A 26,529-nucleotide genomic window follows, 5' to 3' on the forward strand; every position below is an offset into this window, starting at 1 on the left:
AAGAAAAATTACAGGACTGGCTCATGACCTCGTATTGCGATGCACTGCAAGGTGGAGAGCAGTTTTGTAGAGTTGTTGGTTACAAATTATTTTTAGAGGTTCTCAGAGTGGCTGTAGATGAAATGAAGCAAGAACATAAACAAGTTAGTTACTTTATTAAAGTGCATTGTTTAGATGATGGCTTCGGCAGGGTAGTTGTCGGCTTTTGAGTTCATCCATGCACATCAGATATTATAAAATACATACATCCTGTTCTAATGAAACACAGCAAAACAGTGAAAAAGAACAGAAACAGAGAGAAAAATGGACACAAAATCATAGCAAAAGTAAAAGTTCACCAATACATTATCTTTTTATCGTTGCTTTTCATATGTTAACCCACAAATTAGCTTGTCCCAGTGCATAATTCATTCAATGCAGACTATCTGCTATTATTGGGCAATTAACCCACAGTTGGTGTGAGCTACATGTTTCAAGGCTAACAACGACGACGGCAACACGTTTTTCGAGGTCACAACAACAAGGCAACTTCTCCAAGGTCTGCAAAGTAAGCCTCCACAGTGGTGCATTGACGGTGCGTATCACAGGTAGTCGGCGTCGACATTTACCTAGGATTGCGTAAGCTGACCTTTGTTGCCTTTCTGTGATTGCTGCTGCTGTTGTTAGTCGCCCGAGTGCAGCAGGATTGAAACGTATTGGGCCGACTTGCAGAAAATCATATTTCACGATTTGCTAGTGCAAATTACGGGTAACTATGGCCAATTTCTGCTCAGAAGGTTCACTAGAGAAAGGCATGAAAATTCTATAATTAGTTAGACAGAAAACGCATAACAGCATTAGTGTGCGCACTTCCGTCGAACAGTACAAGGATACTTGGCCGATCTCTTATCGATGTTTATCCACCACATCCGCTTTCCCTCTCAAACTCTCTTCTCATTAGAAGCAGGTATCCTACGCGCACCTGTTCCGCCCTTTTCCTCTTAAATTTCCTCCTCGGATCGGGCCGCACTGGCGAAATTTTACTTGCAAATGTACGACGCAGAAAAAAGATCACCCTCCATCACTTCTATATCGCTATTTAAAAAGAAAAAATTACGAGGCTGCATATTGGAGCGCTGCATCAATGTGTGAAACTACGGTGAACTCCACGTGCATTATAAACACGAGTGCACACTTCTCTCAAAGTAGCTAATCGTGACCAGCAACCTGCGACCACGGAGCCTGCGACAAACATTCCGGCGTCGCGGTTCCGCACAGTCGCTTTACATTTATCCCCTCGGGATTCACTCCACGAGCGCATAAAAAGAAAGCACACAGAGTTGAGACTGTTTTTCATGAACTCCATGAAAACCTTCCGCATATATAGTCATCGCCGTTTTGCGAGAGCGATCCTTTCTCAACACACGCGCGGGTTTTCATGACTTGCACGGAGGCAGAGAAACACTCACTTTTTCCAGCTTCCCTATAAACATATTCTTGACAAAAGGTTCTCGCTTGACTTTCCCCATGGCCAGATCTAGAGGACGTTCTTCGACGACCGGCACTCCCATGTGCGGAGCGGGAGCAGTTTCAGAAACGAGGCGCCGTAGAAGAAGCACGACATCGCTCCGGCACGGCGAGAACGTCCTACAGCGCTTCAGGGTGTGTTTCAGCAGCAGAGACATCTTTCAGCGCAGGCTTTCTCGATGTCCAAATGGCCCGAAGCTTACACGAACATAATGCGCACTGCTTTAGCTTACCGCAATATCCCTGCGCACAGACGCAGGTCATGCGCAGGTACTAGTACCACAGAACACCTAGTACGCACTTCCACAACCACTTGCGCAGTTATTCGCATAATACAAAAGACGAACACGGCGCAACGCAAAATTGGTAGATGGATGCTATGAACGTTCTCTTTGGATTAGAGTAGTGGGTCGCGCCACCACCCCCTTGATATAATACTGTTGAAAAAAAAAAAGCTTCTTGAAGATTTCTCATTACGAAACCTGGGAACGTTTCTTTTTTGTATGACTTCGTTGTTTGTCGTTTGTCTACTAAAGATGGGTGGATGGATGGATAAGGCTGAACCCTTTATATTGGGCGGCGGCATCAACCTCCTTCACTATATGGGGCTCTTGCATTGCCCAGGGGGCGCTGCGAAAAAGGTGCTAAAAAGCGCCCTCTGTGCTAAAATGGGTCGTACCAAGCTCGGTCGTCTGCTTCGGAAAGCACGTTTACAATATGGACCCGCCACTTTCGGTTGTGTAATTCACGGCCTGCAGCGAATATCCGGCGGTGAAGATTCTTTTCAGGGGTGGTGCGCTGCGCAAAGGCAAGAAATTATGCAGTGCCGAATACGTGTACGCCGTTCAAGAATTAGGCGGCGCAGTTTTAGCACCGTGTCAATCGCAAGTGAAGCGAGTCGCGTACGAAGTGGAACGTCAGGTAAGGTTTGCACGCTAGCTGCTAGATTCAGGCGCACAAACGCAAGGAAACGCTTGCTATAAATGAATACACAGCAGCGATAAGCAGGCATCATGTGTACGGAACTGCTCGAGCACACGACGGTACGCGCCGCGATGTACGAACTGCTCGAGCGCACGATCGTATACGCGCCGCGAAGGCAGCGGTCTTTCGACATGCTGCGAAACAGCGGGCCTCCTGCAATCTTTGTTGACTGCATGCCGCTAAACAAGTAGTTATGCCTGCGCTGTAGTAGCGGTCATCTGTCCCTTTAGTAACTGGTAATAACTGATGCAACGCATGTGAGCTCGCACGTACGTGCGAAGTGCGCTGCAGCGCGAGCTCGTGCGCTGCGCGATTGATATAGGTTTTAATGACAGCGCTCGAACATCGATGTGCTACAATCAGTACTGCCTTGCTGCGCTGCCTCAACGTGTTAGCTTGAGATGAAGGATGAGCGCATTTAACTCTCTTAACCTGTGCTGCTCGTAGTGGAGTAGTGAATTGTCATCGAATGAGCCCGACCATTTGTGCTCATTTGCACACACCTGGTCACTTCACCACTTCGCATCGGTCGAATTGTTAATTGTCGCTGTGGCCGGGTCTCGAATCGTGAATTACCAGCCATGCCTGCTGCTATGTCGGTCTGCCGTCGGGACTGTAGGTGCGAAACACTGAACTTTAGAACGCAGATAATCAAGCAAGCTTCAAGACAGGCGAAGCAGTCAGCATGGCGCGAAGTTTCGCTTACTCAGCGCGACGAACTGCAGCTATGCAGCGCGCCCGACGCTCCACTTCGTGAGGCCTTGAAGGAAAACGGTAGAATCTCATGTTGGGATTCAGGCCTTCTTGTTCATGGCAGCCCATGACGCAGAAGTAATGACGGTGACGCCTTTTCGAGGCTGGGCTAGGTCTCTCCGGATCGGCGTCACCGATTCCTTCTGCTCCTGGCATTACGTCCCACGGCACACGGAGAGTCCGCTTTAGTTAAACTATAGGCTGCGGCGAGCTCGCAGCGTGGTCTGTGAGAAGTGACGAGCCTTTTCTCACTCGCAACAGGGCAGAAAAAAGTGCGAATCGACGCAAAAGTCGGCCTAGAAACGTGCTTCGCCATAGCCAGGGTTCAATACGACCCAAGCTGGTACGACCCAGATGTCGTTTCCCGCGCCGCCACCAGGCGCCCCTACTATACCTCAAACTCCAGCGCAAGACGCCCATACACTCTTAAGCAAAATTACGACCTTTTGCCACACAACGATAATCGTCATCTGTTTTGTCCGCGTTTCTTTTCTTTAACGCGGCGAGCCCGGTACTTTCCAGTAACGAAAGGCATGCGAGTTATCAGCATGACGTAGCATTCCCGACAGGAAAGTAGCGGGCGCGGCGTTTTCAAGAAAGGAAACGCAAGCAAGGCAGATGACGATTATCGTTGTGTGGCAGATATACACTCCAAATGGGGTAAACTTTTCCTAAGAGTGTGTGTGTGTGTATATATATATATATATATATATTCTTTAAAACGGTTGCACCTATAGAGTTTCTCACTATAACACGATTATCGTTGTGTGGCAGATATACACTCCAAACGGGGTAAACTTTTCCTAAGAGTGTGTATATATATATATATATATATATATATATATATATATATATATATATATATATATATATATATATATATATATATATATATATTCTTAAAACGGTTGCAACTATAGAGTTTCTCACTATAACACGATTATTGTTGTGGGACAAATATACACCCCAAAGGGTGCAACCGTTTTAAGAGTGAACGATAATCGTCATCCGCCTTGCTTGCGTTTCCTTTCTTGAAAACTCGGCTCTCGCTACTTTCCAGTCGAGAAGCTGCCTCACACCGATAACGTGCATGCCGTTCTTGACTGGGAAGTACCGGGCTCGCAGCGTTAAAGAAAGGAAACACGGGCAAGACCGATGACGATTATCGTTGTGGGACAAGATAAGCCCCAAAGGGTGCAACTATTTTTACACTCTACACAGTTCTTAGAAAATAGCTAGTGCAACTGTTTTTAGAGTGTACACTCTTAAGAAAAGTTTACACCCCTTGGGTTGTATATTTGCCACGCAATAATAATCATCATCCGCCTTGCTCGTGTTTCCTCTCTTGAAAACTCGGCGCTCGCTATTTTCCTGTTGAGAATTCTGTGTCAAGCTGATAACGCGCAAGCATTTCGTGACTGGGAAGTATTGGGCTTGCAGCGTTAAAGAAAGGAAATGCGGGCAAGACAGAAAGAAAAGTTTACGCCCTTTGACTCATATCTTGCCACACAATAAACGCCATCTGTCTTGTCCGCATTTACTTTCTTTGACGCTGCGAGCCCGGTACTTCCCAGTAACGGCATGCGCGTTATCAGAATGACATATAGCATTGCAGACAGGAAAGTAGCGGGCGCGGCGTTTTCGAGAAAAGAAACGCAAGCAAGGCAGATGACGATTATCGTTGTGTGGCAGATATACACCCCAAAGGGTGCAAACTTTCTTACACTCTTAGAAAAATTTACATCCTTTGGGGCTTATCTTGTCCCACAACAATAATCGTCATCTGCCTTGCCCGCGTTTCCTTTCTTTAACGCTGCGAGCCCGGTACTTCCCAGACACGAACGGCATGCGCGTTATCAGTGTGACGCAGCATTCTCGACAGGAAAGTAACGAGCTCACTGTTTTCAAGAAAGGAAATGCGGGCAAGACAGATTACGATTATCGTTGTGTGGCAAACATACACCCCAAAGGCTGTAATTTTTTAGAGTGTTGTGTGGCTGATATACAACTCAATGGGCGTAAACATTTTTTAGAGTGTACTCTTAAGCAATATTACACCCCTCTGCCATACAACAATAATCGTCACCTGCCGTGATGCGTTTCCTTTCTTGAAAATGCTGCGCCTGCTACTTTCCTGTCGGGAATGCTATCATGCTGATAACGTGCATGCCATTTGTTACTGGAAAGTACCAAGCTCGCAGTGTTAAAGAAAGGAAACGCATCAAGGCAGATGACGATTATTGTTGTGTGGCAGAAGGGGCACGCCAAAGGGTGTAAACTGTTCTTAGAGTATATGATCGTCATCTGTCTTGTCCGCATTTCCTTTTTTAATACGGAAAACCCGGTACTTCCAAGCCCCGAACGGCATGCACATTACACTCTTAAAACGATTGCACTCTTTGGTGTATATATTTGTCCCACAACAATAATCGTCATCTGCCTTGCTTGCGTTACCTTTCTTGAAACTCGGCGCTCGCTACTTTCCTGTCGAGAATGCTGTCATGCTAATAACGTGCATGCCGTTTGTTACTGGGAAGTACTGGACTTGCAGCGTTAAAAAACGGAAATGCGGACAAGACAGACGTTTATTGTAGTGCGGCAAGATACGACTCAAAGGGTGTAAACTTTCCTTAGAGTGCACCATACACGGACCGCGCGGAATTGTGTTACTCTGCTAGCCAATCACAGAAGCAAACGAAGTTGTCATTATGCGATTTTTTCAAAATCACGTTGTACTTGATGCCTCCGGAGAGCCTGCTGTTCTTGATGGTCTTTTCATTGGTGGAAGCGATACATTGTGCAATAGACATTGACAAAGTGTATCGAGTCTGAACATTTCACTCTTCGAAAGTCTACGGTACAATTAATTTCACTGCTGAGTCCGTTTTACTCATGAAGCTTCAATGCCGACTGAAGTGAAACTTGACAGTAATAGTTGCAGCGACGCGAACATTTTATTTCAATTCAATAAAGAATTAGGCATTCAACATTCCGATACAGTAGACGAGTGAAAACGTATAAAATTACACGCTTATAATTTTATTTTTGTGGTTACCAACTTGTTTAGGTAACACGGAAAATTTGAAGTAAGAGCCATTTGCAGCCTAGCGGAGGAACAGTGGCTGGCGGTTATGAGGACATGGGCGGGGCTCCACTGCAGACTTAAGTTGTATTAGACTATAGACCAATTTGTTGCCATATCATCGATCGTTCAGCTACTATGGGAATGATGGGTAGAACATATTACTCTAAAAAAAGTTTACACCCTTTGGGGTGTGTATTTGCCACACAACAATAATCGTCATCTGTCTCGACTGCATTTGCTTTCTTGAAAACACTGCGCTCATTACTTTTCTGTCGAGGATGCTCTGTCATGCTGGTAACGTGTATGCCATTCGTGACTCGGTACTTCCCATTCGGGAAGTACCGGGCTCGCAGCTTAAAGGAAATGCGGGCGAGACAGATGACTATTATTGTATGGCAAATATACACCCAAGAGGGTGCAACTGTTTTTAGAGTGTAGATGCGTTTACCTGTGCTTGTGGCTTCATACATTAATGTGTCCTTGACTATTACGCTTTATCTGCAATCATTTTCTAAGCAGATGACGGCAACATGTCTCTGTGCACATATGCAATCATTGCAGATTGCCGGATTAATAACGTAGTACTTTTTCGCAAATGACCAATTCGCAATGTTATAAAGTCTTTTAAAGCAAGAAGTACAAAGTTTAGGCAATACCGTTTTACCACCCATCATGCTGGCTGAACCATAACCTCTATGGGCTTAACCCCATACTTGCAAGCGAGCTCCCATAAACAATACTAACAAGAAAAAAAATTATACTGGGCCTAGCCAGGTGGTGTGGAGTTTACTTACACCTATAGTGGACAAAATAAAGTTGTTTCACTCACTCACTGTATTGGAAATGCTCTGCTATTGGTCACAAAACTTCGCTATAGCCAGCAATGGCAGTACAGAGCAGTGTACAGAAACAGTGCAGCTAAATTGCACAATCATTTGCATAATTTTAGCTTATGATAAAAAAATAAAATAGTAGGATTCTATGGCAGCCGCTGCTGCGCAAGTACTTGAATTTCACAAGATCATGCATTTTAGTTCGAAAGGGTTATTAGAAATTGTGACACTGCTTGTTTGCCTGGCTAAAGTGGGAAAAAATAAAATGAAAGACCACAGTTATGCACGCACCTAGTCATCATAGAAGCAATTAGGCTGCTGCCGAGATGTGGACAGCTTTTGGCTTCTGCGGGCTTGATGACTAATAGAAAATTTCACACTAGGTCCCACAACAGTTTTTTACTGTTAAAACAGTTCACCCTGTAGAACCAGGAATCTGCCGGTGCTGACAATCATTCTTGCATGGGATCCGCAGATCTTTTTCGTGGAAGAACCAGGCAAGTAATACTGCCAAGTGTTTTCATGAAATGGGATGAGCCGTCCCAAACAATGCAGTTCTGTCAGAAAATTTACGTCCAAGCAAAGCAGAGGTAAGCATAAAGTTTTCTTCTGAAGTTGGAGATAAAAACACAGTTTAAAGCAACTGCAGAGCAAGAACAATGGAGCACCTTGTCGGCGGCTTGTGCCTTTCTGTGAATGTTTGCAGAGGATCACCACTGACCACCCAGACAAAGCCAGGCTATAGCGCCCAGAGAAGCGGCACACTGCTTTGTGGCCATTGTGCGTACTAATATTAACTTTCCTTTCTAAGGGAAAAATGTCCCCGTTTGAAGCTTTTTTAAAAATATACAATCATGGTTACAATCCCAAGCTATCAATATAAAGAACAAGAAATGTTTTAAAAAAGAACAAATTTGAAAAACACTTAGGTGCATGTGCAAGAACATTTGAACAAAACAAAGTTTGCTGAAACGTATCAAACATTTTATATATATATATATATATATATGTATATATATGTGTGTGTGTGTGTGCGTGCGTGTGTGCTGGTAAGAGATGACAAACTTTTTGGAAGAAGAGTTTACTTAATGTTCTCGGCTGGTGGACCAGCCAAAAACGCACACACACACACAAAATATTTATTACTTTGATTACCTAGTCACGCAAATTTTGATATTTTAGATCAATCGTTCTCAGCCATGGATGAGTCGGGGACCCCTTGTGGAATGGTGGAAGTGATGGGAGACCCCTTGCAGTGACGGGGGGTTATAAATTAACACAACATGCAGTGTGCAACAGGTTCCTTTTATTGCTACCGGGCAAAGAATGGTCGAACAAATGCACCACATCAATTCAATCTGAACAGCTTGTCAATGCACGGTGTTGTCACGTTTAAGCAAAGTTGCATATCTGCAGTCACATTCAACCTGTTTCTGAATTTGATTTTCAAGCATCCAAGCCTGAAAAAAGCATGCTCGCATGCATATGTCACAGAAAACTGCAACAAATGCTTTACAACCATCTCATGGAGAAGGGGAAACAGTTCTGCAGTCCCCAACCAGAGAGCACTATGGCTTGCAATGGCCAAACCCACACACGCAACAAGTGTGGGTTTCGCAGGAACCCCAAAGATGGCTTCGCAGACCCCCATTTAAGAAATGCTGTTCTAGACCAAAAGGGACAAGACCTTAATTTAAAAAATGTATTCTACCTAGTGAAAACTGCCTTCTCTTAACAGGTGCACAAATACTGGGCAAAACGTCACTCTGTTTAGTTAGCAGCTGCAAACCTTCACAATAATCTGCATAAACTTAAGATAGGATATAATATTGCCAAAATTTCTATGACATCTTGGTACAATAAATCAATCACTCGTAAACGAACAGAAAGTGGAACTCACTGCTGAACAGCTGGAGACTGTGTGGGCTGGCTTTGCAGGTCTCCATTGTCCAAATTTTAACTGCATCACCTGACACTGTCCCCATACTCGCTGCTACTATAGCAGCATCCAAACAAACATCTAAGGACACAGCATAATTGAGGAACTGATGTCGTTCACATGACAGCTCAGTTACCAGAGTTTCTGCAATTTTTGCGATCACTAATGTGCACAATTGCTTCCACATGGCAAAAAGATATACGTAGAAACCAAAACTTAACATCTTCACTTGCATTCTAGATGGCACGGTGAGTTTGCAAGAGTGCCAGGATTGGTCACCCGTGATCTGTGTTTCTAATCGATGTCACCAATACAAGCATGTTTATAGATATCAACACAGGCGTGCCAAAACAGCAGCTCACTGAAATTGCATATCTGGGGTATAGATATACTGGATTACACTTGCATTATTAAAGAAGCAAAACCACCCTGTATACTACCATGCCACTTTATTACACATCTTTGAAGATGAGGGGGAGAACTACGACAGAATTCTTTGCTCCTCGCAAGTTCCACCACCGTCCTAATCGGTGTTCCTGACCCACTGCTGCCACCAGGACATTTCCAGAGCTGTTGAAGACAAGGGCATTCACAAACCCTTCCTAGAAAGAAACAGGAGAAAACAAGGTGGGCCTAATAAGTGAACATATACACCCAGTAAAGCTCACCTTATTCTGCATGTAATCTGAACACTACCGTATTTACTCGCATAATGATTGCACCCCTGAATTTTGTCGTCAAAATTTGATTTTTTTTATTTCCCGTGTAATGATCGCACCCCGAACTTGCTGCAGCGATATGTTGTGTGCTAAGTCTAGCTAATGATCACGCTTACCATGTGTCGAATGCTACGCGAACGACTCTTCAAGACGAACCAAGCGGTCTGCACGCACCAAACATTCTTAAGTAGATGCCTCATTTCATTACTTTCATAACTTTCCGCACTTCCATAACTAAAAAAAGCTGCAACCAAACTTGCCTTTATTACGTGTAGGCTTTATAATGGTTGTGGTCAATGACAAAAAAGGCGCCTTTCGTTTCTTCTCATCTGCACTCGTGGGCACGCAACAAATCGCGAGCAGCAACGATAGCAGCTACCAACGATAGTAGCCACGTTTACACTGATATGTTAAAAGTGTACCCTATTCATACGGCGACGCTTGTAATGCAGCTAAAATATTCGCCCACCCTTAGCGGAAACGTGCTGTATTAGGATAGTAGTGAAGACAGATGCCGCAGTTTCCGCAGCATGCCGGCCATGTGTTTCTATGTCACTGGCAGTTAAGCGCACCCATCTGTATCTGTCCCCTCAAAGTGGACATGGCTACGTTATTGCTGCAAACTTGCCGATATTAACGATATTACTCATTACTGATACGGAAGAAACTGTTTCAACGCACATAATGCACTCACGAGAAGAAAAAAAATCGCGTTCGGCGTGTTCAGCTTGCTTCGCCGGCAGCCATTTTTGTTTTGGTGTCCCGCAGCAAACGCGGGACGAAAAACTTATTTTTTTTTCGCAGGAAATTTAACTCGCGTAATGATCGCACCCCTGATTTTGCGTCAATTTTTCTGACAAAAAAGTGTGATCATTATGCGAGTAAATACGGTATATTCAATTGCATACACAATCAAGCCTCCATTAACAAACATATATAACGAAGTGTAATTCTATCACAATTTCTTGCAAACATCAGCATGTAATGAATATATGCTTATAACAAATATTGCATATAGTGAAGGTATTTTCATGTTGAGTGCAACTTCATCACAAATTAACAATATAACAAGGTTTGACAGTATTTGACAGCTCACATGCATCAATTCAAAGCCACGACAAGCAAGTAGCAAGCATGAAAAGGTCTAAAGAAAGTGCGGTATAAATGCACAAGGAATAGTCGTTCAGGAGGTCAGCAATGCGAGACACACACAAAAACAACAACATTACCTCATCTTAAACTTTAAAGTATGTTACCCTCATTCTGTTTCGCCTACATACCACTGGTATGCTTGCAACTTCTTTCAGTTTCTTGCACTCTTCTCCGGAACTCCATAGCTTCACTTCTCCATTCCAGGAACCTTAGAGAGAAACAAAAAGAGTGCTCTACTTGTGTACACCATGAGAACACTTTTACTCACAGAACTGGCAACACTTCTAGCCACCATTAGCAAGCCCAGGCCCTCAATATTTTTCACATATCATTTCTGCATGCAAACTGCATATGGTACATGTGTTGTAGTGCAACTTATATCTCTGCAACAATACGTAACCTTCATTGTGGCAGTTTCAACTAAACACTGCAGTTTGCTAATACATCAGGGGCAAGCAATGCTATAAACAAATTTAGGCTATAAAAGGAAATTACAGCGGAGGAAATAAGTGCATTGCATTTAGTTTGAGAAATCAAATAGTGCTGAAGAGAAACACATGATATCTATAAAATTCAACAGCCTGCTTGACCACTAGTCCATTCATTCTGCAAAACACGTGCACCTGTGAACTAAATTACACAGACCAAAGGTTTTGTGAAAAAAACTGGATTCCTCTAACTCGCACATCAAACATGAAATTGGCAAGTTCAGTACACAACATCAAGCTAGGACTGCAGTCCTCGACTTCAGATTACATGCTTAGAATGTGAAACAGCTCTTTTCTTTTACAAAAACCTTATTGAGTATATTATTACCAATAGGTGTACTTTATACAATAGGTGTATTACCAATAGGTGTATTACAATAGGTCTAAATAAAAGCTCTCTAAACATTTGTGTTTATCTTGGTGCTTGAGCAAATAAGAGAGTTGTACTTGGCCCACTGCTAGAAGTGGGTACATACTGCCTTCACTGCACAAAAAAGAGAATTATGCAGATTCAAGGCACATGTTAGAATTTACGAAAAGGAACACTTTTGTGGAGCAGTGAATTGAATTCTATGAAACTATGCTGCACTGCATTTTGCAGCTTAGTGATTACGTGCCTGCCCGGAAAGATGGCAAGATGTCCTTCATCATGTGACCCATGCAACTACGGACCACACTGTCTTTGGGGTGGCGCAGTTTACTACTTGATTGCTTCCAAGACTGGCCCACTTTACTAAGCGAGAAACCAACTGTGCAAGCATGCCAAACCCCGGCGAACAAGACACAGAAAGCTTCACTTTAATAAAGGAATTATGCACTTCAAGACGTGTATTTGTTGCAGTGAGGATATTCAAGTACCGCTTGTTGTTTCATTGCATGAATCGATAGAGAACCAGGACAAGCATGTTCCAGTGTACCTCACTAGAACATCTGTACCATGGTGGAAGAATAAACTAGGTGTCTGAACGAGGCTGCCGCGCCGACGACTTTTTCGCTCGTGGTTTACGTATCTCTCGGCAGATGGCGCGGATCATTGGGGGGTCAACCGCAGCAGCTGGCAAGGCGGCGGCGCTCCTGAAACATGCGCGCGCGTAGAAGAAACGCTAGTAAATTGCCCCGTAAATGCCTGTGTACCAATTTAAGTGTCTGTCGAGCCTTTGGGAAGCAACCATTGGTATATCCTCTTAAATATCTGAGTTTAGTAGCGCTATCCAGGCCTAAATTTGATTCGAGCTCACAAGAGTCAAGTATAGAGACCACGGTTGAAGAATACACCGTGATAGAGACAGCGCGCTTACTAGTGCTCAACTTCGGTGCAAATGTAAAACATTATGGCTATTGTCGGATGCAAAACGCTTACAAATCCGTGCCTAACTGAGAGATTTGGATGTCTAGACTGTCTCTGGCCATGCATGTCATATAAACGAGATCCCGCTCACTGAAGGTGATTTTTCTTGGTACAAGTTTTTTCTTCTGCATTATTCGTCAGAAGTAGATATCTTGCTTTGCAACTTCGTATATAAGCGAAAATTATGGCCCCTGACGAACTCCGGGTAGCCGCATCTTTCCAAAATGCTCTGCGTTGCAGATTCTGCGTGTTTACTGCAAGCGCACACGCACGCCAGGTAAACTCTGCGGGCAGTGCTTTTGAATTTTCACGCAAGACAGCCGGGGACACACAAAAGGGACTTTTATTACTTCACACCAGTGTACGCCTCATTTACACAGCAACAAACGTGGAAGTAGCTCTACAAACCCTGAAGGTTGTTTCCTAGCTTAGACAAGCTTTGACAGCTTCCTAAGATGTTGCATGTTTGTTTTGTGGTCTATCGTTGTTTGTTTACAAACCTGCGTCATCCTCATGGCTATATAATAGTGCAACAGATTCGCCATGATGTCATCTTTGTGGTCCTTGCATGGGAAGGAGAAGGTATGCTTTTCTAGCATAGCATCTACCGTCAGCTCATAAGCATTCCTGCGCGTGGCATATTGCTGAAACTCTTTTTCAGCCATCTGCAGCAAAGAAAAAATGCTTATCTTTGGGTGCAGGAGCCCACCTCTCGTTTTACAATCCACAAGTGTGCTCACAGGCTGAGCTTGAACCTCAGTCTCTTCTACCAGGCTCTGCCGGCACACTGAGCATGTTGAGTACTTGAGCAATTTCCTGCACATAAACCCAGCAAGATAATACACAATGCAATCAACTGCTTCTGGCTCTGTGTAGATCTCAACAAACGCCTCATCACACTCAATTTCAGCGGCAACCAGACCATCCATTTTGGCTTTCAACTCCTGAAGACGAGTCTCTTGTTTTTCACCTGCCCGAAAGGCAAGCTTCAAATCGGCCAAAGTGAGCACATGTGCTTCTTGAGCTCGCTCTACCTCGCAATTTCCAAACTTTGGTGGCTTAATTAAACTGTACACTGACAGCATATTGTACAGCTGAAGAAAAGTCGGCAAGGAGGGATGGTCATTCTGGCCTCCTGCTTGGCGGATTGTCCCAAAAAAACGCTCCAGTACATCTTGGTTAAATTTTCCACTCAAGACATACTTAAAGCCACAGTCTTTGAGCAAATATCTCGTCAGCTCCAAAGCCGACAAAACTGTGACTCGCAGACCTGCTGCAGTCTGCTCTGTGAGAAAATGTGCGCGGGATATCCTTCCGGCCACCACTTCTCCTTCCCACTTGTTTAACCAGTGCAAGAAAGAGGCAAGAACCCTCAAGTCCTTGCTTCCAGCTGTGATGCCTTCTTTAGGATGGCTGCGATTCAGTGCATCGAACAAATCGTTAAATTTCAATGTAAATTCCACTGTCCCTTTAACATTCTCCAGTCCAGTTGCTTTTCTCTGTGAGTAAAACTCCAACCCATTGGCAACACTTCGACTGAAGAGCTGGGTAGCGAGCTTTACTCGCATTTTCTCAGTATTCGTAGGATTCAGATGAGCATACGTGAGCTTGTGGCAAACACGCAAATGTCCAGGCTGCTTCTTGTCCTCAACAAACAGCTTATCATAGTGTGCCCACTGGACTCGACCACCATGGAAGTTCAAAACTTTCTGGGCATGCACACGGTTCCGAACGCACTTCATAAGATGCGGAGCATCTGAAAAAACAAAAATGCTGCGCTTCTCATCAGCAGGGTGCGTGAAGGAGCTTTTGGTGCAGTTTAGACTACCACTTACACCGAACTCCTTCCACATATAGCGGTTTGTGGCTGCTCCATCACACACCACTGCATCAACTAAAGCCCCAGCCTCCTCCAGCATAAAGACAGCTTTCAAAACAAGCTGTGCAAGCACTGTTCCTTTTGTTGGCCCTTTGCTTGCGAACACTGCAATGGGCTGAGAATACTGGTCTCCGAATGCACGGAAGGCAAACACGAGTCCGTGGTCAGCAAGGTCATCACTGGTCCCTGCACCGTCGCCAAAGTCGCTGAACCCTACATAAGTCATTGATTTCGAATGCACACGCATTTCCTTTCTGACACGCATTTCGTCGAAAACCAAGATACCGTGGCGCTGATACTCGTCTTTGGTCGCCATCTTCCTTTTAAATGCAGCAAAAAACCTGCTGTCAAATCCACATTTAACCCTGATCATGCTTAGATATTTCCGCACTGTCGTCACACATGGAAGAGGGAGCACATTGTTCTCTCGTAAGAATGCGTACGCTGATGGGCTCCTTATATGCAACAAGAGGCACATGAGCAGCCATTCTTCAGTGTAGCGATGATTTTTCTTGTTGGCGAGCCTTGCTGCCGCTAAGCATTCCTTGATAGCAGTTAGCTGTACATTCGGAAGTTGAAGCTTGCAAAGTTTGGTCTCGAGCTCTCCCTCAGAAACTTTTTGCAAGCATTCACGGGCCTCCTTTAGCTCCGAAGAAAGATGCTTAAAACGATTAAGGAGGCGATTTTTTGATCTCTTCAGGGCATAATTTGCACGTCGCAGAGCAGCAAGTCTTTCACTGCTTTGTTGGGAACGCGAAACATGAACGCTAGCTGTCCTTAAGGTGCTCTTCTTCTTCAGTGCTCGTGTTTGGTGGATTCGCAGAGTGTCCGACAACCCGATGCATTTTTGGCAAACTGACACATCCGCACTCAGGAAGAATTCACATTTCTTGTGGCGCCACTTGCTGCTAATGTCGATGAAGGCACTCTTTATTTCTGCTTGAGGGTATTCAGCAGTGCTTGGTCCACCAGCGCAAAATTTCATATTGTGCACGTGCTGTAGAAAAGAATTCACATCCTCGACTGTTGCCAACCTGCTTGAATGTTGCAGCTCTTCTTTAGGAACAGACTTGCACATCAACACTGTGCGGGCCTCCATTCTCTCGTCGATCTCAACAAGCCGCGGAGCGGCGAAGAAACCGCCGGCACCAATATTCACGGGAGGACACGTTTTCGCTGTGCTTGACGCTGCAACCGCAAGGGATGACTTCGAAGAGTTGTTCTCAGGGATTCTAGTTCGCGTCAGCTCTAGGAAAACGATGCTCTTTGTGTCACCCATTTCAATGCGATGATATCCCCACGATTTGGAGGGCAGGCATACGAGCGACGGGTCGTGGAATAGTATATCAAAAGTTGAAGACTCAGCTTCCTCTTGCACTTCACTTCCGTCCGCGCATTCATCCCCACGCATTGGTGCTGATGGCATGCAAGAGTCCTCGATCTCATCGAAACTGTCGCAACTGGAGCTGACACACGATGAGCTGTTCTTCTTTTTCAATGGGGCGAGAAGCTGTCTCTTGGCTGGCCGCTTCCTAGTTTTCATTGTTTTAGATAAATAAGCAGGACAATCAGGGAACCTCGTGGGCACAGCGTCTTTTGCCAATAACGCGCGACGAGGCGTGCTTACCAGGACGTGTCCATTATGCTCTGCTGTCCAAGTCTTCGAAATCAGATGAGGCTCGAAATGCCGCTCACACACGAAGTCCGTAGCCTGGAGAAGACGGTCCTTTCTTGGGATGGCGCGTCGCCACACGTTTAGTCGCTCTTCATCCTTTGGTGCTGAGAAGAGTGAGAACTTCTCACGGCAGGACTTGTATCCCGTAAAGCAGCGGGGAACAAAACAGCTTTTGCCCATCACTACAGTTAATACGAGTGAACGACAAAAAAATGCAATCGGCAAAAGAAAACACACGTGGCGTACTACAAGAGCAATGGCCAACTGCGGTCGCCCGCGCCACCCGCACTCCTACGTGCTGCCTGGTGACCCTCTAAACCGCTAGCGCCATCTCACGGCACTCCTTGAAAACACGAACCGGTTGTCGTCAACGTCGCCCGCTGGAGAGGCGGCGCCGTTCAGACACCTAGTTTATTCTTCCACCGTGATCTGTACGGCTATTTACGAGCCGATTCGTTATACGAATGCTGCCCTGTGTGTGAGAAATTCGGCGAGACAGCGGAAGCTGCAGCAACTATGGTCAGCAAATTTCGGGAAGGTTCACACAGGAAGCTTCCCTTAGAAAACTGCAGTTTTGATGTACCTGAAGCTATCAGGTCTGTGCAACGTAGGGCAGCTACTGCAGTAATCCAGAGTGGGGCTCCATCCTGGGAACCGTGCGCTTGATGAACCACAGAAGTCGGTTTCTTTTTTAGAGCAGCCCAAAGGCTGAGTGACCTGCAAGAAAAACAGCATTAATTAAAAACCTTTTTATTACTTTTTATGCACATGAACAGCTTTGTTGAAAATCTAGTGATGCCACACCACGTAAGCATTAGCCAGATAACATTAATTAAACAGTACTCTATCAACATCTACGAATAATTTTGGTCACAGAAGCTGTATTTCTCTGCCATGGGAAAGCAAGAACACCTCGCATTGGGTGCTGAATCAAAAGTTAAAATTGACAGTGCAGCCTCTCCAGCATCCTTTCAGATGTGAAATCCAGTAGTGATTAGCTGAATAATGAGTTAGGAGTTTCTTACTCTCACTTCTGTCTTGGCTTTTATGTAGGTTTGCTTATATGCTGATGAGCAGAAAAGCCCAGCAAAAAACTTTAATTGTTGTCTTTCTCTATTGTACTTATGCCAAATGACTGAACGCCTATTGTAAACCAGGAACCTATGGGGCTGTCAGTGACTTTTCTTTTTCGTTTGTTGCCGGTCCCCATTCTCAGTGTCCCAAGTCACTTGGGCAATGTCACAGACCTCGTGGTTCGCACACAAAGGTCAATAAGTAATAAAAGTTTGTCTCAGTGAAAAAGTGCCCACAAATAACTCATCTTTTTTCACTGAATACCCCAACACAAGTTACATAGGCATGGTAACCAAGGTCAAGTCAATCTGAACCTCAGTTAAAGCACAGCATCAGTTACACTTGGGCACACAAAAAATTTCAACACATTTATTAGGTTAACTATGGTAAGCGCATGCGTTTATTCAGTTCTTGTAACTGAACATAACATCATGGCAGTAGATGAGGTAGAGAATAATTGCGCTTAGCGTACCTGTGTAGTTAGCATTTCTGCGTTAGCATACCGGGTACATATTAAAGGTCAATTTATGATATCTATCTGGGTTTTTTGTTTGTATTAAGAACTCCATTAATGAATTTGTGCACATTTAGTGCACTTGTCAAGATGTGAATCATCGAGGAATGAACAGTGTTTTGTCAGGATCAATCATGGTAAATTGCCGTGGAAAAAAAATAAGCAAATATAGCCAAATACAGTGGCCTCAATAGGAAAAGGACAATCATAATGATGCAAAAAAAAAAAAGCAGGGCATATATAAACTAGCAGCACAAAATAGCAGCTGAAAGTGCCGTCTTACCCATCATCAGCTCCGGACACAAAGTGCTGCTCGTTGATCATTTTGACACAGTCGACAGAGCAACTGAAAACACAGGAGAGTGAATTGCATTGTGAGAAATGCAACACTAACTCCTGCATGACTGCACACACACATGCATACAATTGAAAAAAAAAAAAAATAAATAAAATAAATACTAAGGCGGCATAGCATGTGACAAGCATCTCTTTAGTAAGGGCTGTCTTAAGGGACCCTGAAACACCTTTTTAACTAATAACAGTTGACATCACTATCAAATCACGTGGCGTCACAAATCTCCTGCCCCAAAAGTATTTTGAATCTTTCAAGCACAAGCGAAGTTAGACATAGTTATTGGACTGATCAGCGGCTTTCTTTCGTTTCATTTCCACTAGTGCACTGGAAGCTATGCAGGGGAGACGGCAAGGGGGCACAAGGGAGAAATGCCCCGCTGGCACCGCACAAATGTTGAATGCAACACGACTCGCGGCAACCGCGGTATCTGTGCTACCTCAGAGGCAATGCACAGCAGAAGCAGCAACAGGAAACTATCATGTTTATACCAGCAGCGCTAAGAGGAAATGGTTTTTCTGTCTTTTTGAGATTGCAGACATTGTTAAGAATGGCGAGCTGCAAGGCAAAATTGCCACCCAATTACGACTAGGGGACAAGACGCGCATCCCCCACTCTCCGTTGCTGCAGCTAGGAGGCGTTCGAAGAAGCGGGCTTTGTGCTCAAAACCGCCTCCATCCACCAGCCCCATCGCCATTGTGACGGAACGAGTTCGGTGGACGAACAATGGTGCCGGAGTTCTCCAGCGCGGACCTGACCTGCTACGCATGAACAAGCTGCCGCGGGAAAGCCGTTTTATGTTGCTTCCCAGGCCTCGTCCAGACGCAAGACAACGAGCTACCCACGATTGGCGCCGATACTTCCCGGAACGGCACCCCTTCAACGCCGGCGTCGGGCATCGGAATGTATGTGCCTTTGTGTACGTAAACTGTTCTGCGGAGCGGCGGGAAATTGGCGATCAGTAAACGAACAGTCGCCGCCTCGTATGGCCGGCGGACCGAGTGTATAAAAACTGTTGTTGTGCGAATGCTGGACACACTTCTCTTGAGCAGTCATGTTAGACTGATGCACTTCTCTTGAGCAGTCATGTTAGACTGATACACTTCTCTTGAGCAGTCATGTTAGACTGATACACTTCTCTCGTGCAGTCATGTTAGACTGATTTAATTTCTGTAAATAAACCCATATTCCTCGTTCTCGATGAGAAGCAGTTCTTCACTTCATCAACGTCCTCAGCGTAAATAAGTTGGACGACGGCATGGGCCAGCTACCTTTGAATTCATGCCGTACTCCAATCTTGGCAAAGGACCACGGGCGATGGGATTGAGCCCCCAATCCTGACAACATATATACTTCTCATTTATTTAACTCAAATGAGCAATACTTGTATTACTGAGAATGTTTTCACGATCATAAAATAAACCGATAGTTGTTGCGTGTGCAGCTGCTTGCTGTGACACTGCAGGATGACACTGCAGAAGCGAAGGCAAGCAATTCCCTGCTTTTGACATGAGATTCTAAATTCTCTGCTGCATGCAGTGAAATATTTGGTTCACATGTTCACAGAATTCTTATTAACAGATCGGCAATGTTTTCTTACTATGTTCAAGAAGTGTTTTACGGCACCTTTAAATGTCCTTTCGTGTTGGAGTACAAGTTTTATCAGCTATACACAGCAGAAAAATTCAGCCAGGATTTCTAACTGGCACAGCATATGTTATACAATACTAAATGTTACCTGACACATTGAGCAACATGCCGTGATTCATGTTAATATGGTGAGATGTCCTCCAAGTTGGCTTCAACCTTCATACGGACCATTCCATTTTATCCCAAATTTAAAAAACTGCTGACGGAAATACCATCCTCAGAAATAGCTTCAAAGCTCAACCAAAACATGCACAACCAACTGCACCAAGCTTTTAGAGCAAGGAATTTTAAATATAAAGCTATTAAGTCTTGGGGTACCTTCCCTAGTCAATCCGGAATTCAGAGGTGCAGTGTGATGGTTGGTTGCATGGTAAAATATGCACTAAACTTTTCACTTCTGGAGAGAATACATCAATAGTGATCAAAGGTCGTTTTTTTTAAGAACCCGCATCACAATAAGTTTTGCCATTTCAGGGCACACATGGCAGCAAGTAAAAGGCTCGAAGTTGAGCTGGCAAAAAAACAAGCTTTTGCTAGAATGTTAGATGACTGCAGCTAATGTGACAGCAAGTAAAGGGAAGCTGGCGCACACCTATGACTCTGGTAGACAAGTTGAGACTCCTCTGGGATTTTCCAGACTCGCACCGTGTTGTCCCGACTGCCTGCAGTGACAGCACGCTCACGGGTATAGCTGTCAATTGCAGTGACTGTGTCCTGGTGGCCAAAACTGAGGAAACAAAAGGGCATCTAAATTACAATTTACTGAAGTGGCAACGATGCATTTATTGATTGAGATACCCCCCTTTGCCCAAGGACATGTAAGCAGGAGAGTTACAAATTGGAAAAAAAAACAAAAACAGATCACTAATACAGCACACATGGTCAAAAGACAACCAATTACACTCTGTTACAGGTTGGGCAAGAAATAAATTAGCATAAAGGTTCCTTCTAGCCTGGTGTTCTTGAATTTTAAAGTCATGATCAGATCTTTCAGATATGTAGAGCGGCAGTTTAAGATAAGTGTCCTTGCTGATATCAGTCTTGCTATGATATATCTGAAATAACAACTTCAAACGCACTTTTCTGTTGTCAATAGTTTTAAAAAATACGGTTACCTTTTTTTGCGTAAAAGACACATAAACACATTTTTTTCACATTTAGTGCCATTTTTAGCGTTTCACACCATGAGACAATTTTTGCAAGATTAGTCTGCAAATCAATAGAATCCTGTTCATCTGTGATTTTTCTGTATATGAACGACACAGTCGTCGGCAAACAAATTATATGAAGACATCCCGGCAGGAATATTATAATATAAACCAAAAGCAATAGCGGCCCCAAAACAAACCCCTGAGGAACACCCAATGTGACCTCGACCCAAGAAGGGGTATAGTTCAGTATAACACATTGTCGATGCCGTGACAAGTAACTGGCAATCCAGTTGTACACTTGCCGATCAACATTTGCACTATGAAGTTCAATGCGCCACAAACCACGTTGAATGCCTTTCTAAAATCTGCCCATCTTCATCCACCTCAGGGACAGAGGCTCTGGATTATTTCAACCATCTGGGGTTAACAGGCACATAGAGCACAATACATGAGTGTTTTTGCATTGTGCCCTCATCAGAAATGTGGCCACTGTGACCATGAATTGAATCCATAAACTTGTGGTCAGCAACAGAGCTGCTGAGCTGCTATGGCGGGTAGGCCAAGAGCAAGTAACACATGGAGATAACTGCAGCTGCACTGCACCAGAAGTGTGAGGTGCAGCTAGTGTGGTCGACATCCATATTTAAAAAGAAAGAACTGTAACAACAGCAGACAATGAATAAACACACACGCACAGCAGACACTTAACATGCAATATTTTTATCTTGTTTCAAAGTCTCCACTAGTGAGCTCATTTTTGCTTTGCCGTAAATTCTCATTTTTTTAATGCTACTTTGTGCAATAAAAGAGATTCCAATAAAAGAGATTAGTTGTGATGGATGTGCCTGCCCTCTGTGTTCATCGTCTGCTGTTGGTCTGTTGCAATTCTTTCCCCATCAAGCAGAACCAGAACTGCAGCTCTTATTTTCAATGAACTCATGTGCTGTCTTCCTTACAGTGTCTCAACGTAGGCCATCTCATCCAGGTTCCAGACCTTCACAGAACGGTCGGCTGAGCAACTGTACAGCTGGTGGCTTCCAGTTCGAAAAGCAAGACCCTGCATGAGATGAACACCTGATGATTGAATTTATTCTGTAAAAGGATTCCATGTTAACATAGCTTGCATAATTAGTACACAGTTTTTAGTCATATAAAACACAGAATGTGATAAAGAAAACTGCAAACAGATATTGCACCTGAAGAGCAAGGAAAAGAATGAGGTTCCTGGAAGTGCGACATTAAATGACAGGAAAAAGAAAGAAACGGAAATATGCTACAAGACAGTGGTGAAAGTGAGCGCAATACTTTTGTAAGAGTATTAGAGAGCATGTTGCACTGCTTTATGTACATACCATAACTGGACCTCTGTGACCCTGAAACATGTGGATCCGTTGCATTGTGGTTGGGTTCCAAATAAATATAACCTTGAGTTGACAGCCACTTGCCTGCAGAAAAAGGAAATGGATGAGTGCTGGATACACATCCCGTTGCTCTTAGAGAAAACAAGCCACTGTTCAAAAGAATCCATCTTTAACAGAGCCTAAATGTACTCTTGTGGACACAAATAAGTTGAAGCTAACTAGAACACATTTTCGTTTGTTTCCGATTTCATGAATTTATGTAATGTCGGCATGACTTTGGCTAGTGCACTTTGTGGGAGACCTGAAACATCTTTGGCGACCTAATAAGCAGCGGTGCAAGATAGCCCTCTTGAGTTTTTATTTATGAAAGGTGCTATATTTTGCAATTTCCCATTCACATTTCAATTGTCTGAACCATCTTTGGCGACCAGATCAGTAGTGGTGAAAGATCGTGCTCTTGAGATTTTGCTTGTGAAAGTGGTTGTACTTTGCAATTTCTTGTTCACATTTCAACTGTCCATAATAATACATGTGTATTTGGTATAGTATACATTGTAGCAGTTCCAAAGGGCATTGAACTGCTACATATCTGTTCAATGACCTTTGGAACTGCTACATACCAGTGTAGTGTTATCACTGGCTCAATTAATACAACACTATTAAAAAAAAAACATTACAGTGTGCCCTCATAATGTGAGTGGCTGCTCACTACATGCAGATCAGTAAGGGTGGTGCCCAAAATGCATGTGACATTTCATTATCAAAGCTTTGGTGCCTGCTGTCCCACAACAATACGCTGTTAAGCTGGTATCAAAAGGTGTATTAGAGTATTCAATCCATGCCTTTGACATTCTAGTAAAATGCAATGAACTTAAGCCTTTATATTCATTTAAGGTCATGTTCAGCACGATGTGTGATAACACTGAAGTCCAACATAAGTACAGCCTTTAAGGTTACTGTGCAACTTGCCCTTTCAGTAGTGAAACACCACATTGTCAGAGGCCACTCATAACCTGATGTACATTGTTGCATTGTCAGAAAGTTGGACAACACTTAATAAAAACAATGCTGACACATAAATTATAGAAATCATTTACTACTGCGAAAGAAAAAAATTATGGGGTTTTACGTGCCAAAACCACTTTGTGATTATGAGGCTCGCTGTAGTGGAGGACTCTGGATATTTTGACCACCTGGGGCTCTTTAACGTGCACTTAAATCTAAGTACACGGGTGTTTTCGCATTTCACCCCCATCTAAATGTGGCCGCCGTGGCCGGGATTCAATCCCGCGACCTCGTGCTCAGCAGCCTACTGTGAAAGAACCATTACACCAACAGAGAACCATTCTTACATTTATTATCTCCCTTTGATGCTAAGTCAGATTGATTTTGCTACTTCTAAAACAGTTAGTGATAGAAGAAGGCTGGTCGCTTCTGAAATGACATTTTTGGAAATAAAAGTCCTCTGCAGATGCAATACTGAATATGCTACAGGTTGCTTCCGTCACATTTAAAGGGCATATATTGTATTTGCCAAATATAACAACAAAGACTCTACAGCTAATAAAAAAAAAGCACTTCGAATAATAATAATAATAAAAAACTGTACACCACAAAAAAAAATGGCACCAAATAAAGCCACATTCTAAAATATTTCAACAATTTGGGACTGTCTTTCTCCATGCTCTAAAGAGAGCACTCATAACAGTAGGGAAGTTAAATTGCACTTGCATACATGTAATTGGACATGTATGTAGCAAACCACTTTTGTGTGGCCATAGCAGCAAATGATAAGACCTAAAGTTGACATGTTCAAAAAAAGCACTGATTATGCAAAACACATGAATACTGTGCCTTTTTGTTAGCGCTCAGTAAATGACACTGAAAAAATTCAATTCACCACCAATAGTTGTGGTCATTCCCACAGACAGACTTCAGTTCCCATCTACTGAAATCATCAAAGCTAAAAGGGTAGCATACAAATTCCACACAGTTGAGTTAGTTAATATATTGTTTAATGCTAACTGACCAGGTATGTGCCATCCGAAGAAATGGAAATGGCTAGGACATGGCCTCCATGCCCAGACTTCGGATCTTGGTTTTTCTTGGCACCTGGTACGGTGAAGAGCTTCTTGCCTGTCTTTGCACACCCTGTGTTTAGAGAAAGTAGAGACTTAGAATAACAAGGCAATAGTCCAGGTGAACACTTACATTTGATTATGCTACAGTCTTTGGAGCCACTGAAGATGTGCTGGCCATCGTGCGAGATCGTCACACATGTTACGGACAGCTTGTGTCCTTTAAGGGTCAAAATGCGCTCCTTGTCAACAGCTTGCACCTAAAGGCAAACAGTATAAAATGCATGTATAAGGCATGCTTAATGTGAGCTTTTCACGTTACCAGGGTGCAAAACCTTAACTAGCTGATAACAACCTTTCACACTCACCTTCTCTGCAATCTTCTTGTGAAGCTGTCCGCTTTGTTCTAACTGTTAAAAGAAGAGTAAATGACAGTGAAAAAAAAAAGTGTAGTCGGAAATCGGCATGACTTAACGTACCCAACAGTAAATTAATGGCAGCTACTTACTAAGTCAGTACGCAGTCGATGAGATACAACAGAACGGTCTATTTCTTCGGCATCAAGCTTTTCTCTCTCTAAAGAAGCAAACATCATCATTTGCCACAATCCTGTCACTTAAAATACATCATGAAAGGCCGAAATAAAGCGTGACCCACTTACCCTGCTTCTCAATTTCAGCGAGGTACTTTTTTGCTAGCCTTAGCTTTTTCTCTTGCTCAGTTTCAAGCTCTTCCTCGTCCTCCGAGGCGTGATGACGGCCGAGAACGATGTCATTTCTAGCAAGATATCAGGTTCAAGTTCAAGTTCAGTTTATTTCAACATCAACATCTACAAACAGTGATGCTGCGGACAGCGGACAAAAAGCCTCAAGATAAGGCTCGACTGCGTCCACTGACCGTCTACTTGACAGCAGTGCACATGAAGGTTGCATACAAGAGTGTCAAATGGAAAAACACGAGAGGTAATAAAGACACACACTTAGAATCGCAGAAGAAAAAAAAAAGCAATATTATTATTACAAGAAGGCATATGTAAACAATCAGGCACTAAATATATAAAAATAATGTGTACAAATAGCAAACACATATCAAATGCAGGAGGACAAATATATATATGAGCATAATCAGTTAAGCAAGTTCGGGAGTTGGAAACGCAGCATCAGATCACTGTATTTTGTTTCACCGTATACAGGTCACAGGTAAGACAAAGCACCAGCAGGACAACCATACATCTACAAAAATAAATCTATCTGTACACAGTAATTTGCCGTAGTGGAAAATTGAAAGCGCTTCCTCGTGGTGCGACAATTTTCACTTACTCTGCTTCCGATTCACTCGACACAATTTCATCAGCACGTCTGCCCTTGGAGAGTACTCTGCTCTTTTTGTTGGTATGGTTTGCTTTCGCCGAACTTCCAGCGCGTTTCTGGGTCGAGAAACATAACCGGTCAAACAGAACTTCACATAACCACTGTCAAATGACTGACTGAAGCTCGTCTAAGCCACTTACCTTGCGGTCTTTCAAGCGTGGCTGGGACCGACTTCCCCCTCCTGCATTTCTTATGAAGAACGACATTACTGCCTGCGGTTGTTATACAACTTTTCAAAAGTACTGCGAAGTTTCCCTATGCAACAGCAGCAGACATCGCAACACGCAACAGCGTGCTTGGCAGCGTGCGTGCGAGACAACTTGCTAGACGCTAGCCAACGCGCAAGCCACCGCAAGAGGTGATAATGATGATGATAGTTTTGGCGGCTGTTTTAACAGCAGAGTGCAGAGCGGAAGGTGGTTTTCTCGCAGGACACTTGCGCAAAAATTGGTGCACGACAGTGTGCCTTGTGGACTTAGGAAATATGGGGAGGGGTGTTTTACCTGCAATTCAGTGTTGGCTGGCTGCAAGTGCTCCGTCTACACGTGTCAGCTCAAATCATGGCTCAAATAATCAAGTGCCATAACTCAAATCACGGAGGCTCAAGACCTGAAGCAT

At 43.8% G+C, this 26,529-nt stretch overlaps 2 protein-coding genes and 1 long non-coding RNA gene across 3 annotated transcripts in view; 1 reads left to right on the forward strand and 2 right to left on the reverse strand.

Moving 5' to 3' along the window:
• LOC135906213 (complex I assembly factor ACAD9, mitochondrial-like) overlaps nt 1-1,834 on the reverse strand; it is a 42,485-nt gene extending 40,651 nt beyond the window's left edge. The window contains exon 1 of the mRNA XM_065437479.2: nt 1,449-1,834. Coding sequence (XP_065293551.1) covers nt 1,449-1,664 — 216 coding nt within the window. The 5' untranslated portion in view covers nt 1,665-1,834. The remainder of the gene's footprint in view (nt 1-1,448) is intronic.
• A 485-nt stretch (nt 1,835-2,319) lies between these two features.
• Nucleotides 2,320-7,941, forward strand: LOC139060195 (uncharacterized). Its single transcript, XR_011514656.1, has 3 exons — nt 2,320-2,427; nt 7,637-7,751; nt 7,868-7,941. It is a non-coding gene; the product is annotated as an uncharacterized lncRNA (long non-coding RNA).
• Nucleotides 7,942-9,532: 1,591 nt separating this feature from the next.
• Nucleotides 9,533-26,257, reverse strand: LOC135906211 (U3 small nucleolar RNA-interacting protein 2-like). The gene is made up of 14 exons (XM_065437476.2): nt 26,052-26,257; nt 25,861-25,967; nt 25,203-25,318; nt 25,050-25,117; nt 24,910-24,951; nt 24,675-24,801; nt 24,493-24,614; nt 22,455-22,547; nt 22,059-22,159; nt 20,544-20,678; nt 18,233-18,295; nt 16,945-17,078; nt 11,100-11,179; nt 9,533-9,702 (listed from the first exon to the last, which is right to left on the reverse strand). Exons 1-14 carry the CDS (start codon nt 26,115-26,117, stop codon nt 9,553-9,555), a joined length of 1,404 nt encoding a protein of 467 aa, XP_065293548.1. The 5' UTR covers nt 26,118-26,257; the 3' UTR covers nt 9,533-9,552.
• Nucleotides 26,258-26,529: the final 272 nt, after the last annotated feature.

Source organism: Dermacentor albipictus, chromosome 5, assembly GCF_038994185.2.
Source record: "Dermacentor albipictus isolate Rhodes 1998 colony chromosome 5, USDA_Dalb.pri_finalv2, whole genome shotgun sequence".
Classification (NCBI taxonomy): domain Eukaryota; kingdom Metazoa; phylum Arthropoda; class Arachnida; order Ixodida; family Ixodidae; genus Dermacentor; species Dermacentor albipictus.

Bases quoted from the DNA above. Each gene is read 5' to 3' on its own strand.
- LOC135906211 (XM_065437476.2), bottom strand. From the start codon at position 26,117: ATGTCGTTCTTCATAAGAAATGCAGGAGGGGGAAGTCGGTCCCAGCCA. The intron at 22,548-24,492 runs GTCAGTTAGCAT...CTTTTTCTGCAG, and splicing joins CTTCGGATGGCACATACCTG to GCAAGTGGCTGTCAACTCAA. The intron at 11,180-16,944 runs GTACATCAAAAC...TTTCTCTCTAAG, and splicing joins CACAGACCTGATAGCTTCAG to GTTCCTGGAATGGAGAAGTG.